The sequence below is a fragment of the Trichosurus vulpecula genome, chromosome 6 (assembly GCF_011100635.1).
Source record: "Trichosurus vulpecula isolate mTriVul1 chromosome 6, mTriVul1.pri, whole genome shotgun sequence".
NCBI classification, from domain to species: Eukaryota; Metazoa; Chordata; class Mammalia; order Diprotodontia; family Phalangeridae; genus Trichosurus; species Trichosurus vulpecula.
The window spans coordinates 92534097-92552764 of NC_050578.1; the positions used below are offsets into that span (position 1 = coordinate 92534097).

The 18668-nt window shown below is 35.9% G+C and overlaps 1 protein-coding gene across 6 annotated transcripts in view; it reads right to left on the bottom strand.

The window, feature by feature from the left end:
- The window catches only part of RAPGEF2 (Rap guanine nucleotide exchange factor 2), a 324353-nt gene that overhangs the window by 187240 nt on the left and 118445 nt on the right, over positions 1 to 18668 (bottom strand). For all 6 annotated transcript variants that reach the window (XM_036762274.1, XM_036762270.1, XM_036762271.1 and 3 more), the window contains exon 3: positions 11118 to 11174. In XM_036762274.1, coding sequence (XP_036618169.1) covers positions 11118 to 11174 — 57 coding nt within the window. The remainder of the gene's footprint in view (positions 1 to 11117; positions 11175 to 18668) is intronic.

Genomic DNA, 18668 nt, shown 5'->3' on the forward strand with positions numbered 1-18668 from the left:
AGTTCACAACTCCATGGGGTGTGCTGTGTGTCTCCCATTAGAAGATAAGTTCCTGGAGGGTAAGGGCTGCCTTTGCACAACGCTTGTCATACAGTAAACCCTTCATAAACACTCTTTCACTCTTCATTTACATTCTCCCCCATGTAAAGGTCAACATAAGTGATTGCCATACCTTTTCCACACACCACCCCCTCCCCCTTCTCCACCTTTTTTGAGAAATCAGTGATTCAGGATGACTAACCCATATGCACTGATAGGAAAAAAAGGTAAAGGTTCGTGTGCTCAGTAAATGGAGCCCAAGGGCTTCCATGGCACGGTGGAATTTCTCTCATGCGGCTTTCCTCCCTCCTCTAGGATGCCTTGTGGTCTCTTCCTAGGTTTCCTCCAACCACCTTGGCTGAGGGACCAGAAGTCCCACTTACACCTCATTCTCACTCTATGAAATGCCTGATTTGGGTAAATTTCTGGTCATCATAAGTATTCCTAATTTTAGATTTCTGCTTTTGCTGCAGTCATTTTATGGCATAGGGGACTCTTGGTCGGGAATTTTCTTCTGGCAGATCAGCAATTATCCTCCAATTTATAATCTTAGAGCATTGTCTGGTATACTGGGATGGTAGAGTGACTTGACCAGAGTTAGTCAGCAAGACAGAGACTTAAACCAGGTTTGCCTTAATCCCTGGAGGTTCTTCTCAATGCCAGTCTGCCTGACCATTTTAGTACTATCTATAAATCCATATATGAAGACTCAAAAGTGTTTTCAATTTGTAAAAATGTTTTATGAATAATAAAAATGATATAAGGTCTCAGAGATATTGGATCTTACTAAGGCTTGGTACTTTCATGCTTACAAATAAAACAGGACTTCTTACAGTCACCAGGAGAGTGCTCAAAAGCATTTCTGCTATGTAGATCAAGTTATTAAAAACTAGGAAGCTAAAAACAAATCAGAACCAAGACAAGAAATATGTCTATATGCTGTGCCATATCTGAAAATGATACCTCTCCCAAACCCAAGGGTTACTAAGTGACCAAAAGCTTTCAATACAAGGAACTTGCCTCATTTTAATGTACTTTCGTGATGTATAGAATTTTCTGGACTTATATTTATAATAAATGTCCTGCTTTGTGCCACTCTCTTAGATATTGCTGAGGTAAATGTATACTTTACTGGCCTTATAAGGAAAGAAGAATACTCATCAAGTGCATTTCAGTGAATCAAGAAGCATTTATTAAATGCTTACTACATTGCCAAAGTCTGGTGCTAAGAGCTGGGAACATAAAGAAAGGGGAAAAAAAATCTCTATCCTCAAGGAGCTTATATTCTATAACATATATAATGTGTATATTTATGTATATGTAATCAGTTAGTACATAATAAATACAGGATAGGAAAGTATTAGTCCCTGGAAAAACACACAAAGGATTAGAGGTGAGACCTGACCTGAATCTCAAAGAAAGCCAGGAATTTTAAAAGGCAGAGATAATAAAAGGAGTACGTTTCAGGGATGGGGAAGTAGGAATGGGGGGGAAGGGAAAAAGGTATAGCCACTACAAAAGTGCAAAAGCCCTGAGATGGAGCACTACATTGTGAGGAAACCCAAACAGGCTACTACGTCTAGACTACATGTAGGGGAATTTTTCAATGTTCTTTCTATAGAACCAATGAATGCATTATAACCACTAAACACTTCCACAAAGTTTTTTTTTTTTTAATTCACTTCCAAAGGTTAATGCAGATTATACTAGATGACTACAGCTGAACTATTCACATACACATTTTAAATGGGAGAATTCAAAGCTCTACTGCACTTAAATCTCAAACCAACAACGTAGCCCTGAGGGATAAAACTTTTAGAATAAAATATTCTCTAATAGATCTCAATTTGGGAGTTGAGTGAAACTAAAAAATGACACAAAAGGATTTTGTGAAGATTCTACCAGTTATGACTTTTATATAGCAAAAAGAATAATTTAACATTTCTTGTTTTCCTTACTAAAATACTTGAATTTTTATGACAAAACCAACTTGCACTGATGAATGGAATGATGAAGGGGTAAGAAGGAAATTAAATAAAATCCATAAACTCTAAAATAATCAAACTGCTTTCTCTTTAGAGCACATAGAAATGGCATGCCAATAGCCCAAAATCCCCAGAATCTGAGATTTCACTCCTAAATTTTTCTACTATCCATGAAACTTTTTCTTCTCTGTTAAGAAGTCTTTATTCAGTGCTTGTTTATATGTGAAGAACTATCTGCCAAGTCCTTGAAATTATTTGTCCTACTGGCCGACATTGGCCTCATGGAGAAATAGCTTCACAGTGAATGATATAAACAAGGCGGCCTGATTTACTGCAGTGCAGACCTGGCAGGAGCCCAACAGAACTTTGCCAACTGTCTGGCTATAAGGTATAATACACCTTCAGGGAGGCAAAGGGAAAAGCAACAGAACAGATTTGCAGCAGCTCCTTGCTGCATTATTAAATGTCCTGCTGAACCACTTTGACAGGAAGCAATGGAAGCACAGGGAGAATTCATTTTTATCATCCTAGGAAATCTACCTGAAAATTAGTATGATGATCCCAAGTGAGAAATGAAAATGACTTAGATCTCAATTTTCTTATTTAGAACACTTTCAGCTATTTTCCAAATTTCTCTTCTCTGTCCTTGGAAATAGAGAAAATGATGATTTATAGTATTAAAGCTCAATGAAATGAAGGATCAATACCTAAAGTAATGGGTCCCCTATCTTTCTATTTTTCCTAGCAAAACATATATCGCTGTACAGTTTGAGAAGCTGAGCTGTAAGGGACCTTAAAGATCATCAAAGATCACAGGGTCAACGATCTAAAGCTGAAAGAGACTCAGACACTACCAAATTCAACACCCTTCAATTGACAGATGAGGAAACTGAGGATAAAGGAGTTAGGTGAGTTATACAAGGTCACATAAGTAGGAACTGTCAAAGGCAGGATTTGAGACCCAGCGCTCTTTCCATTACAACACAGCTGCCAACTCTAGCTCAACACTCTCATTTTACAGAAAAGGAAAGGGAGGCCCATGGTAAAGAAGCTTGCCAAAGGGTAGAACTGGGATCTGGATCCAGGTCCTCTGAGTCCTAATCAATTCAGTACTCTTTTATTGAATGCCAACAAGCTTAAGGTTTTACCATTTCCCCAGAATAGGAGGCAAATAACCTTATTTTTTTGTTTGTTAATTAAAGGATAAGATAAATTTCTCCAGCCTCAAAAAATTCATAACCTAGCTGAATGTCCCAGTAAAAAACAAACAACTCCTGGAAATATGAAATACTTTAAAAAGATAATGATATGTGATCATGTGAAAAAAGTGGGGTACGTACTACTATGGGAAGCAAGAAAGGGCAAAGGTAGGGTTCCAAGCAGAAGGTAAAGGTTCCTGGAGAAGATAAGACACTGAACACATGGAAAGAAAATGTGACCAATTTAAGTATCCACAACATTGGATTTGGAGTCAGAAAAACTGTAATAGAACCCCTGTTTCAAGGGGGCAGCTAGGTGGCCCAGGAGTCAGAAGGACCCGAATTCAAATACAGCCTCAGACACTTGACACATGTACTAGTTGTGTGACTTTGGGCAAGTCACTTAACCCCAATTGCCCTGCCAAAAAACAAACAAACAAAAAAAAAAACAATAAAAAAAAAAGAATCCCTGTTATATAAATTTACTAGCTACATGATTTTGGACAAAACACTTAACCTCTGTGAACCTCAGTTTCTTCTATAAAATGAGAATACTAGTACTTATCCTGCTTCACAGGATTGTTGTGAGCGAGGAGCTTTGTCAATTTTAAGAGACTAAGTAAACATAATTATTATTCCAACTGGGGAACGTAGCTGGTGGAAACAAGAAGAAAATAACCTGATGACAAGAGGCATATGTAGAAGAGCAGTGAGTAACAATATTGAGCAGGAAGCAAATTATGTGATACTTTGAAGGTCAATATATGTTATGAAATTAGTAGAGTATGAAGGTATTATATTAATGCAAGAATGAAGCAATGAAAGCTTAGATTAAAATGGATGTGACAAAGGGCCAATGGAGCCCAGAAACATGTTATGATCAGAAGACAAGGTTGCAGTGGCGTTGAATCTAAGACTTGGGATCTGAACCCAGGTCCTCTGATTCCAAAGGAAGAGCCCTTTCCATTTTATCATACAGAGCTTCAAAGAAATAAAGGAATCAAAGTGGACTGCAAAGTACTGAGGCTGTGGGGGGGGGGGGGGGGGGGGGAGAGTGTTGGTTCCCATGGACAACAAATAGGAATTAGGGGAATGGACCAGGTTGGAGACAGTTTAAGGTTAAGAGACAATTGGATATTTGAAACTACAAGTCAAGGTTTGAACTATATTCTAGGAGAAAATTTCGTTCAAGTCACTAAAACATTTATTCAGCACCTAATGTGTGCTAGGACATCAACTGTAAGAACTCTTAGAAAATGTAAAAGTAATGTAGGAAAGGGAATACAAAGACACAACAGAAAACCAAATATACTCAGGAAAATGTCTGCAGTTGGGAGGACCATGAAGATCATGTAATGTCATGGAAAGCAATGGGACAGGCAGTTTGCAAAAAAACAAAGTATCTTCTAATGCTTTGTGTAAATTAAAGCCAAAGTTTTTTAGCCCACAGATTTTTTTAAACATCTTTTACGCATCCAAAGAGACTGTATTAGCCAGCAAATGAAATCAATACTCTTTCAAAGTATTTTCCTGATGTGTGAAGACATAAATATGAGATATTTGATATTTTGCCAATATAAAATTGTGAATGACACTCTTTTAAGAGGGATAGTTGTAGAAGGCCATCTCCTGGCAGCACTGGGCTATTCTAAGAATACTCCTTCTTAGAAAGAAAGGACTTTAACATCAGTTACCCTTCAGTAAGGTCACTGAGCTGCAAGTTATTCCTAAGACTGTGTCTGTTAAATGCATCAGACAGAAGTCACATACTGACACTGAAGATTATTATATGTCTTTTTTTTAATAAGAGCTTCTTTTTTTTCCCTTTTCAAGCTCAGAAGAACTCAATACACCAGGAAAATAAAAAAAAAATCCTCAGTAGACCTATAACGGAAATCCCTGTGGGTGATAACAAGACCACATTAGAGGTGAATTCACATTGAAGGAGGTACTTCTGGAAGGTAAACCCTCTCGGAAAAAGTCCATATCAGATCAAGATCGGATAGAAGTGCACATTATGTCAAGTCATGATATAGTAGGGCACCAATATATAATGAGGAACTTTTTTTATAATTGCCTGCTATCAATAAATATATTAGGGAATAAAGTTGTATTTAGTTGTACTTCAAAAGAAATCTATTTCTTCATCAGTCCTAATGTGCTCTGGCAGTTTTTCATAAAATGTGTTAGGGTAAAAGATTAAACCATGCTATTTCACTGAGTTTCATTCCAATGCATGTTAAATTGACAACCCAAAAAATAAAGAGAAAAAATGTCTTTCTGGCAGGTTTTCTATGCTATTTTTACATAACAGATAAATAACATGATTTTTAACTTGCATGTTGACAGGACTAATGAAAATCTGTTGGGAAAATCAGTCAAGAACAGTGCAGGCTGAAACTCGGGCTTTTAAGTAAGCTCAAAGAGACACCTATTTTCTTTGCTGGAATGAAATTTTGGAGAAAATCATTAGCTTTGTTTTGCTGTTGAGATCCTTTGGAAGATCAAAGCAGATAAGGAAAATTGGCACGGATTGAGACAAGAGCGTTCAGCTGATGAATACACATCAAAAAAGAACTCAGCATCTGAATTTCTGACCTAAAAAAAGTATAATTTTACCTCTATAATTAATTGCATGTTGAAAGGGATTTGTAAGGACATTGCCCAATAACAGATAACTAAAAGTGAACCCAGTTGTCATGGCCACAATGAGATGCTTCTAGGGTGGAAGAATGTGTCATAAAAATCAAAAACTTAACAGATGATTCTTCTGCATTAAGTTCAATGTCATTTTAATATCACTGTATGCTTTCTTTCCTTTTCTTAATTATTTAAAGTTTCTAACAGTTAGTTAAAATATTATTTTGTTCATCCTCAAGATGGAGGGTAAAGACAGCGATTTAGTTTCTGATCAAATCAAATTAGCATAAAGCTAAAGATTCTGCTAAAAAAGTCTAGTATAGTCATATTTATGTCTATAAAAATTTCCATTAAAAATGACTGTATCTTGCCTTATAAAACCAAACCTGAAGCTTAACAAATAACCACACACTACAGTACAGAAAAGGAAAAATTATTCCAAATCTACAAGTTCATACAAAAGTTGTAACTCTCCAGACACATTACCTGTTCAACTCAAAGGAAACACAATAACCAACAAGTCATTTAGCCCATGAGATGATGAGTAGAGGTCAAAAGCAAGAGTGGCATCAAGTTCTGGCCCTAAAGTAAGGAGAACCTCCATCCAAGTCCCACCTACTTAGTACCAATGTGACACTGGGCAAGTTGGTTCACTTTCCTGGGTCTCAGTTTCCTCAGCTTTAAAATGGGAGACAGGAGTTGACTAGATGGTTTGCTAAGGTTCCAACTCTAGTGACCATTGGTCTTCACTTTTAAGAATAGTAAGCACATAAAGTGGTATTAGTAGGATCACATCTAATTAAGGATCCCAGGATTAAAAACTTAACCATGAAATAGGATGCTTATCATCCTTCCTCACATACAATTTTTCCTGTAGAAAATACACTCAGGACCAAGTTCAGGGAGCTACCACAGAAATTTTTTGATATAATACTACCTTAAGTCAACTCTCAGTCATCCAAAAAAAAAAATTCTCAGATACTTACTTGAAACTGCCATCTCATTATATTCATTTGATAGAAATAGCTGTATTCAAGTAGAAATGCAAAATTCCTTCCCCAAAATGTACATAAATGATTGTGGATTATGGTAAATAGGGCTCTACGCTGTGAATGTAGATTACTGAGATGACTACAAAACATATGTGCAGAGTCACATTATGAAGGTTTCTGTTCATACGCTCCTAAGTCTAAAACTGGAAAGGGCCTCAGAGGTCATCTTATATCCAACTCCTTAATTCGACATAGCAGGAAAATGAGGTTAAGTGACTTGGCCAACATCACACTGAGAGTAATACAATAAATGTCAGCTGTAGGGGCTGAATCAAGATCCTCAGACTCCACAGCCACTCTTCAAACCAAACTATGGTGCCTTACTCTGCCCCTTTCAAAGCAGCGACTGTCAAGTCAAGACTTCATCAGACTGATGATGAAGTATGTCTCCTTGGTAGTGAGGTGATTGATGGGCCAGAGGTGGATAGTGAGACAAACATTTTCAAATGAGGCCAATGTGTTTATTTATTTTGCTTGACTATGAGAATTTATGAAATGAACGATGAGTAACAAGTGACAGAAATGCAAAAAGAAAAAAGGGCAAAAGAAAACAGTTCAGAAGAGAACACAGAACAATTTTATTGCTACCTTACTAAATTTAATATATACACTTAATTGCATATTAGACATATATTGTCTATTGCTGGATCAAAGGGTTTGCACAGTTTGATAGCCCATTGGGCATAATTCCAAATTGCTCTCCAGAATGGTTAGATCAGTTCACAACTCTACCAGCAATGGATCCCTTCATGGAACCCACATCCCTTCCAACATTTATCATTTTCCTTTTTTGTCATATTAGCCAATCTGATAGGTGTGAGATGGAACCTCAGAACTGTTTTAATTTGCATTTCTCTAATGAATAGTGATTTAGATTCTTCTTTCATACCACTATAGCTTTGATGCAATAGACAAATTGCATATTACAGAAATTAAATTTCATATTTTTTTTGTTTTTCTTGGTCTATTAAATGTTCACTTGTTGATTATTAAATTCCTAATAAAAAGAAATTTTAAAAAAAGAAACTACAAAAATACCTAATATTTTTACAGCACATTAAAATTTGCCAAGTACTTTACAAATATTATTTCATTTGATCCTGACAACAACTCTGGGAGGTATGTGCTACTATTATCCTCATTTTTAAGTTAAGGAAATTGAGGTAGGCAGAGTCACAGGGCTAGGAAGTATCTCAGGCCAGGTTTTCCTGAATTCAGGTTTTCCTGATACCAGGGCTAACACTATCTTTTTTTTTAAAAACTATATCCCAATGTCAGCCTTCAAATCAAAGGAAGCTAACCATCTCCTCCACCAAATGCCGGCAAACTGCCACAAACAGGGCAGGCAGACCAGCCTGGCAGGGGATACAAGGAAACCAAGGGGAGAAAGAAAGCAATATGTGCCAGGCCAGTCAAACTACACCCACCATCCTGACCAACATACCCTGAGGGAGACATCCCAAGATCCTGAGCACAAGAGCTGTGGGAATTTCCAGACTAGAGGCCAGCACCCTCAGGCATTATCCTGAGAAACAAGCCCTATGGAGATGCACCCTGGCAACTGCAACTACAGCTACTGTAGTTGAACTACTGAAGACCCAGAAAAGAAAGTTCTTGCTACCAAAATCCTTAGAACTGTCAAATGGTTCTATATCAGAAACTAAAATCATTTATCAGTGGAAATGATGTATGAAAAAAAGGCATTAACATATACTTTGCTGCTGTACCCTAAGGAGCAAGGGACTTTTCTGAATTGCAAATGAAACCTTCCATATTATTTCCTCCCTCATTAGAATGTGAGTCCCTGGAGAGCAGGAACTGTCTCATATTACTATTTGATGCCAGCAAATCACAGTGCTTTGTACATAGTACTTAAGAAATACAGCATCATAAAAGATTTTAATTCATGAGTTATTTTGATTAGATAACACATTAAAAATTGTATCAGAAACTGACAAAGTCCTCATTTCACAAATACAACTGAGTCAAACTTACAAGAATGCAAGTCATTCCCTAATTGATAAAAAGGATATGAACAGCCAGTTTTCAGAGGAAAAAAATCAAAGCTATAGCACTATGAAAGAAGGCTCTAAATCACTATTGATTAGAGAAATACAAATTAAAACAACTCTGAGGTACCACCTCACGCCTATCAGATTGGCTAATATGACGAAAATGGAAAACGATAAATGTTAGAAAGGGATGTGAATAAATTGGGACAGCAATTCACTGCTGGTAGAGTTATGAACTGATCCAACCATTACGGAGAGCAATCTGGAACTATGCCCAAAGGGCTATCAAACTGTGCAAACCCTTTGATCCAGCAATACCACTTACTAGGTCTGTATCCCAAAGATACAGATAAAAAAAGGGGGGGGGGGGGGGGGGCAGCGTGGAAATAGCCTATTTGCACAAAAATATTTATAATAGCTCTTTTTGTGGTCAGAAAGAATTGGAAATTGAGGGCTAAACAACTTGTTGTATATGGTTTGTAATGGAATATCATTAAGCTATAAGAATGACAAGGAGGGTGATTTCCAAAAAACCTGGAAAGATTCACATGAAATGATACAAAGCCAAGTGAGCAGAACCAGGAAAACACTGTACCTAGCAATATTGTACAATGAACAACTGTGAATGACTTAGCTATTCACAGTAATACAATGATCCAAGACAATGCTGAAGGGCTCATGATGAAAAATTCTATTCACTCCCAGGAGAAAAAACTGATGGAATCTGAATGCATATCTAAACACATTATTTTTCACTTTCTTTTTTGTTGTTGTTTGAGTTTTCTTACACAAAATGACTAATATAGAAATGTTTTACATCAGATTGCTTAGCATTTCAGGGAGGGGAGAAAAGGAGGGATGGATAGAATTTGGAACTCAAAACTTTAAAAAATAAAAAAGGTTAAAATTTTTTTTTCATGTAATTGGGGGAAAATAATTTTTTTTTAAAAAGTACAAGGTAGACAGTACGCCTTGACAAAGATCAGTAGCAAAAGTAATACACGAATACACAAGCTCTCATTTTGCCAGCATAAGTAATTCACCAAGTAGAAACTCTCTTCACTAGCCTTCTCTTACTTCTTAGCTAAACTTCAGAGAACTGAGTCACATGGAAGTTAAATGACTTGCCCAAGGTCAAAAAGTCATTAAGTGTCAGAAGGAGAATTCATAACCATGTCTTCTAGATTCCACCCCCAGCTCTCTATCCACTATGCCAGGAAACCTCAAAAACAATTTAAAAAAATTCAATAAATCGAAGTTAATTCTATAAGTTTAGGCAACATAAATACTCTAATATTAATGTATCTCACCTTCATATCCATCACTGAATCTTATTTCAGTGTTTGATTATCTCATGAAGACGGATGACCCTTACTTCTTGAAGATTAATAGAAAAAGGGCTCTAAAAGTGAGAGAGGGATCAAGAGGGATCGACTATAGACCAAAAACTGTTACATTTGTACAAGCCTATCATGTGAAGTTTGATCAACAGGTGATGTGTTTCATTGGATGTGGGGGGTGGTGGTTGTTTTGTTGCCATAGGAACCAATGAAACTATTGACTAAGGCAATGATGAGTTCAGATTTACATCAATAAAGGGAGTACCTACAATGATGAAATCATAATTTTTTGACATTTTAAAAAATTGACATGGATTTCCATTAAATAGAATTTTTGTGTTAGAAATATGGCATGGAGGCTATTAAAGTAAATTGTCAACACAAAGAAAACAGATAAAAAGACTATATACAAGGAGATGTACGGTGAAAAAATTATCTCTGAAAAAAAACTAAGGCTCATTCACATACGTCCATTACAGTAGCAATAAATTAGGATTTTGTTGTTGTCATGAGGTATAATAGGTAATCTACTTTCTTGTAGATTAAATAATAATAGAACTAATAAAATAATAGAATGACTAGAATAAAATTACTGCCTCATCTGAAAAAACTTTTTAGATTGACTCATGTTATTCAAGTTAATCATTTAAATCAAAAGGACTATCAAAATCAACTTCAACACAGTTGCTGGCTAAAATTTCACACAATTTTATGTCATGAAGACATCAAGGCAGTTTTCATTAATATTTACGTAAGACAGGCTGATTTAGCCGGTTGGTACAAACACTTCCTTAAGGAAAAAGACTTAATTTACTGTATTACACATTACAGAAAAAGAAGAAATACTTACTAGTACAAAACTTCATTTGCTTCATGTCTTTCGTATCTCACGGTTTCACACATTAATCTATAAAAGAAATAAAAAAACTTTAGATGTGAAATTAACATCACCTACCTTAAAAGGATCAAAATACTAAGTTAGTTTACAATGTTAAAATAAAGCATTTTCCTAATTCTTCTAAGACTAATAAAGAAATGTTATCAGTACTTGGTGAAATAAATTCTGAAATGTAAACAACAAAATCAGCATATATAACAGCATCCAGGAAAAGAAATATAACTGTTAGATGTCGACTTGTTGTTTTAGGGGATAAAAATTGTGTGCATCTTTCTATTAGAAAAAAAATCAAAAGCAAAGCTGGAAAAGTGTTACACCTTGCTCAACTGAAGACATAAAAGGCATTCAATAAATGTTTCAAAATAAATGTTATCAAAATGTTATCAAAAATATTACTATCCTAAGTCCCAATACAACCATTTTCTCTAAATATATTGAAATGTAAAAGAGAAGACATGATCTCTTACACATAACTCTATTCTGTTGGAGAAAGAGATAACTTTTCTTTAAGTATGTGATTACTTTTTTTTCCCTAGAAAATCATCCTTTACTGTGTGAATATAGAATAGGTCAAAAGTGCGTAAGTCAATTCAACCACAAAGTTAATAATAATACAGTGAACACTAAATAAACATTTATTAAATGGCTATTGACAAGGTATTGTCCTGAGGTGTGTCCTAAATAAAAAGCACAGAAAAAACCTGCAAACAACATACTGTATAAATAGCCGATTTAATTACTAATAAATATGTGGGTAAAACCACAGATTGCCCAAAACCAATAGCGTGCAAACAGTATAACTGAAATAGCACGGGCAAAATGATTCAAATATTCATATCCATTAATTAAATTTTATTTTTCTCACAGAAATGAATATTTAAATATAGGACAGAGACTTGCAAATTCCAAAAGCAGCTCCACAACATCACATCAATTCTCTCCCAAACATGTAACATTACAATTACATTTAGCATTGCCCAATACTACTAACATTTTAGTTCATTATTTTCAGTGAGTCAAAACGTTACTTTTGGCTGTGGTTCAGATGGGGGTTTTTTGGGCACAAGGAGACATAAAAATCCGATGATGTCAAAAGATGGCAACCATGTGCAAAGCTGAGCATAAGGCAAAATGGTGCATACTGAAGATCAGAATTAAGGTGAAAGAAATCCATAGGACGGGGCTCCAACCATCATCTATTCTCTCATCTCTTCCTCAATCTACAAGCCCTCCCTCACCCTAGCTTTAGTATCATAATTCCCACTGCCTCCAGGATGTGTACAGTTAGAGAAGTAGATAGGGAGGGGAAGACAGAAAAAGAGGGGGGGGGGGAAGAGAGGGAGCAGGGAAGAAGGAGAAAAAGAGAGAGGGGGGAGGGAAGGGAGAAATGTCAAATCCAACTCATGTCATCCAAACCAACTTCTTTCTCTTCCCAATGTCCCCATTTCTATTAACCCGACTCATTGTGCTTCCGAGATTCACCTTTTTCCTGCAACTCCTATATTCAAACATTCACCAAATATAACAGATTCTAGCTTTGAATTGTTTTTCATATTAATCCCTTATTCTCCTCTCCCACAGCCAGCACACTAAATCTGGATCCCCATCAAATTATATCTGGGTTGCTTCAGTTGCTCCCTAATTGGTCCTTCTGCCTACACTCTCTCAATCTGTCTGCCATATTAAGAGTTCTTTAAAAAAAAAAAAAAGCATTGTCATATATATATATATATATACATATACATGTATATATATATGTATATGTATATATATATATGCTCAATTATGAAAATAAAGAAGTTTTCACATTTTCCTGACATTCTAAACTGTCTCAATAAAAACATTACTTACCCAATCCAAGAACATAAAAGGGCTCTCTATTACTTACCCCTAATTATCATTGTCCTATGTGATTTTAATCATTCTTAATCATTCCACATCATTCTCTCACCTAGAATAAATATCTTTTCCTCATACCTTTTGAATCTTGTCTTCATTTTCATGAAGTCCTAACCTGACTACAGCAATGCACGTTAATCTCTTATAACTCTTTTAATAATTATAAGTCAATATCAAAATTAGTGCACACCATACCTCCCATTTTTTTTTTACTGACCAAACGAAATACTTTATTATATTTCTATATAATGTCCTTATATAATTCAAACTTGGGCTTAAGAACTGAACTGAACCACAAACTCCTGGGGTTTTAACCGTAATTTAAATGTACTCCCTCTGTTCCAGAGTGCAAAGCATGGTGTTAAATGCTATAATACTCAGTAAATATTTATTAACTAAGTAACAAAGACAAAGAGAGCCAAAGAAGTAAAAAAATTGGGGGTGGGGGTGGTTTGTCTGAAAAGATAAGCAACTTAAATGACCATAGCAAGAAAATGTATTTTACCAAAATTCCAGAGAAAATTCTAAAAATTTAAGAAGATATAAGTTTATAATTAGGCACTGACAGTTTAAAATTTAATAATAATAATAAATAATGCCTGTGTGCCACTGGTCTCCCAATGGCTAACTTTAGACCCAACTTTTAAATAATAACTGAAAGCTCCCTACTATAATACCCATTAGTCCTAAAACACATTAAACAAAAACTTCTTCCATAATCCAAATCTATAAGGAAAAGTAAAAAAGAACTTATAGAATTTTTTAAAAGTCTATAATGCTCTTTCTTAGGGCAGCTAGGTATTGCAGTGGATAGAACACTAGGCTTGCAATCAGGAAGACCCATTGTAGCCAGAATGGATTTTGTTTTCTTTGAATGACTCAGCTCGCCTCGTTGAGCTTCCCTGGACACTGGGGCTTGCTCTTCCGGGGCAGGACCAGAGCTTCCTGTGTGATGAGTCGTGGCGCTGGCTGAGGGGAGGTGTGTTAACGTGGTCTACGCTGGGGGAGGGGCCAAGTCAAGAACCAATCGGCCCTGGTCGTTCAGGTGGCACTTGATGATGTCAAAAACTCTATAAGAGGGGAGAGGACAGCTTGAAGATCCTCCTTTCCTTTTCCTGGTTGGAGCCAGAGACACCTACAGCCGAAGCTGAGCTGCCGGTAGCAGAGCTGACTAGAGGCTAGTGGGTAATCTTCTTACCGTAGAGGGGAAGCATGTATACGATTTTGCCTTATACCATCTCGCTTCTCTGTGGCCTCCTAGTTACCCTTATAAGGCGGACTTATTGTGCCTGGAAGCTTTTGATGAAAATATCAAAATGGGGACGCTGGTTTGTGGGCTTGTTATTGTGGAGTGTAAATACATGCTTTAGTTCTCCTGCCTTCTGCCTAGAGAATTCCTTATATCCTGCGGTTCCGGACCTTTTAGGCACATATGAGATTCTCTTTGAAATCATAAATTCTGCCTTCCTAATATACCCATCTCCCATGAGTTCAAATCCAGCCTCAGACACTTACAGCTGTGGGACCCTGGGCAAGTCACTTAACCTGGTTTGCCTCATCTGTAAAATGAGCTGGAGAAGAGAATGGCAAACCACTCCAATATCTTTGCCAAGAAAACCGTAAATGGTGTCACAAAGAGTCAAACATGACTAAAACAACTGGACAAAAACAATGCTCTTTCTTGCCTTTTAAAAAAAATCAATTCAAGTTCAATTCAAGCCTATCAATATTAACAGCACTTCCTGTGAACAAGGTACCATCCTAGGCATTAGACCCAGACAATAACACTTTTTCTGCCCTCTAGGAATTTAATATCAGGGGAAGATGAGTACACAATAACTACAACGTAAAGTAGAAAATAACGTATGAAAGGGGGTTCAAATTTAGTGCAATGACTTGAAAGGTGAGGAAGAGATCACCTCAGGTTACGGAGAGTATAGGAAAGCATATCAATAAAAAAAAATCGTTTTGAGATGGACCTTGAAGTATGTAAGGTTTCAAAGGACAGAGTTTGTGAAGAAAACTTCCCTTCACAAATATACTATGGATGAGTCGATATTTGTCAGCACAGTGCCTAGCACTTAGTAGGTGCTTAATAAATGCATGTTCCCATCTAGGGAGAATGGGTAATATGAAAGTTTGCTTCTGATAAATGATCCCAGACCACCATACCATGTAAAAGTGGGCCTTTTATAGTTTTTCAGACTCCTAGGCTATCATGCTGTCCTCTATAACTTCTTGATGACCTTGTTTCTAGCAGATCTGCTCAGCCTTCTTCAAATAATATACTGAAAATCTAGAAACTACTATTATGTAAAAACAAAAATCATCCCTAAAACATTTCTCAACATCACCAAGTGTCCTTGGGAATCTCCTATGCATGAGCCCTTTTATACATGGATTTTATCACATGTTGGCTATTTTGAGGCACTTTTTTTGGTCTCTTTTTCTTTTTTTTCTGATCTTTTTTTAGCTGGTTTATAGATAGCTAAGATTTTTCTAATAAGTAACTCCCAAATAAATGTGGTATAGACTGTATTGTCAGAATGGGGGTGGAGGGCAAGAAATCATATAACAGGGAAATAGACCATTCAGATCCTAAATACTACTAAAATTTTCCACTTCCGATCTGTTCATCAAAAAACAGTTAGAAAGAAGGAAATTTTCCGCCTACAACTAAAATTTTTTTAAAATTTTATTATTTAAAGAAAATAATATTGGAAAATAGTTCTCTTAAATATATCAGGCTTTTATTTATAACTCTTAAACTTGTCCTTTTCCATATGTGAGCATCAAATCATTAATCAGTACAGACAATACATCAAAAATTATCTTCAAAATCATCCACTTTAAGATTATGCAAACTAAACTGTAAAAAACCTGTCACTATTCTACAAGCATTAAAAGAAATCCCCTAAGAGAGAATGTACTACAACACATTTTTAAAAAATAATTTTCAGTAACATTAGCCTTCTGATTAAAATTAAATTAAAATTTTTCTTTCCAGATTACATAAAATTCCTTTGTTCTATATAAACACATATACATACATGTGTGCACATGTGTAAATACATATACACATATAAATATGTATGGCTATTATTCATAAAGAGTCCAACTCTTTATGACCCCATGGACCACAGCATGTCAATACTGTCCAAGGGCTTCTCCTGGTAAAGATACTGGAATGGTTTGCCATTTCCTTCTCCATGAATTAAGGCAAACAAAGGTAAAGTGACTTGCCCAGGGTCACACAGCTAGTAAGTTTCTGAGACCAGATTTGAACTGAGGTCTTCCTGACTCCAGGGCCAGTGTTCTATCCAGTGAGTCATCTAGATGTACATGTATACATGTCCGTGTGTGTGTGTGTGTGTGTGTGTGTGTGTGTTTGCAGCAGATATTAAAAATATAGACACAGATATAGGAGGTATAGGTTTAGGTACTGATACTGTAAGTATTAATCAATACCTAGCAATAACAGGTATTGATAAACCAATACCTATTAGATAAAGCACAGGAATCAGCATAGATATCCACATAAATACAAGTTGAAATATGAAAAATATAAGTTAAATAATATGGTCTGCAATAAAATTTCCAAAGGATGCCAAAGATTACATAGGAATTGTTAACAGAAGTAATCACTTAGGTAAGGAGTCATCAAAAGTACTAAGTCTATTTTATTTTTCTTCATTTACACATACTTTGGAAACTATATATTCAACTTAAAAAAAATTTTTTTAGAGAGTAGTGTTCCTAATTCCCAATAGTTTTGCTTTCCCCAGTTAAACTTTATTGCATCTTTAAATAATTCACCTACAAGCTACATTAATTTAAATTATTTTTATTAAAAATTTCATTTCAGAAAGATAATTCTCTTGACACTTTTTCAATTAAAAACTACATATGAAGTAAGTGTGCTCATAAGTTAATTGGTCTTTGAAGTATAAGGGGAAAATACACAGAAAAATAAATGTTTAATGAGGAACAATGACTAGTTTTATAGTTGCCATGTTTGGTTGATTGGAGGAAGGGTGTGGGAAGATATAGAGTGGGGAGAACTATCTTGCCCAGGCTGAAAATACTGCAGCTACTTACGGCCCAATTCCACTGCTGATGAGCACTGAAGGTTTGATCTGCTCCATTTCCAACCTGGGGCCAATTCACCCTACCTTATGCAACGTAGTGGCTGCCCACTCTTAGGGTCTCACCATAGTGGTGCCAGGCTTAGTACAAATAATGAAATGGCTTTGGCCCTACTGAAACTCAAGAGATGCAACAGCATCCTCTTCCCCCAGTAGTGGGGATTATAGGTGTATACTATGTCAACCAGCCATGAGGCATCTTTAAGTAAAAGTGTGAGAGAATCAGTACATAAATAATACACACCTCCGTTTATGCATGAGGGAATGAAGCCCATCAATAAATTAATTATATTCTGATGCTCTGTAAAAAAAAATGTCATACATACCCAGTTTATCTGGATATAGTATTTAAGGTATCATCTGATACTTAGGTAATTAGTGTTTTCTTGATATCAGTGTCCAATTCCCTGATAAAAGATAAATATAAATCACCTCCCTTAAAGGTCTGGCAGAGTACACTGTTAGGGACTGGGATGCTCTGGCTAATCAAGTTACCATATACTCTGATACAGAGATTACAAAAACGTAGGGCAAAATGAGTCCTAAGGTACCTTCTAGCTCTAAATCCACAATCAGCATTTTTCTAAGAATCAGAACACATTAAAATACACTTTGAAATTAAAATCATGCTTTAATGATTTGTTCTTTTGTTGCAGTGGGAACTATCTCCAGGAATAAAGACTGAATGCTATAAATACCTATTAGAACTTTATTATTTAATTCTAAGTTCAGGATAAAACAAATTTTTTAAAATAAAACACTTAGTTGAGTGCTTCTTGAGGATCAAAGGTTGCCTTGCCTATGATCAGCTGGCTAAAAAAACCTAAAGGAGTTATCTGAACACAATCAAGTCTATACACTGTACTATGTTGTCTGACTAACTAAAACTATGTTGAACATTTTTTTTTAAATTTTAAAATTCTAAAGGTGAGGGCAGCATGGCCTAAAAGAGATAGAGATGGCTTCTAAGCCAAAAGGATCTGGGATCAAGTTCTTCCTGATGAATACTGGCTGCGTTACCCTGGGCCAGTCACTCAGCCTGTCTCTAAATACCACCAGACCATTCTTTAAAGGCAAATTAAAATTAGGAAAGCTAATACAGATCTTTTTTAGTAGTTTCCTCATTGAGTATTCCCTACACCAATCAAATTACATGTTCAGTACAAAAAAATTATTTTTTTTCATAAGGTACTTCGGGATTTTGTAGTCCTTCATGCATCTCATGATTAAGTATTGTACTTTAGACTTCCATTAAGTACCAGTAAATAAATTATTTCAGTTGACAGAATGACAAATAAACTAGCTTTAACTGTACCATTGGTACTAGATGCTAGAATTTCTCACTCATGTGGCTCCAGAAATGATTATGGGGCATATAAAAACATATGAAATTGAAGAGGAGACTCCGGGGTTTCCAGTTTGGAGACCTAAACATCTCTCTATGAGGCAAAGTCCACCA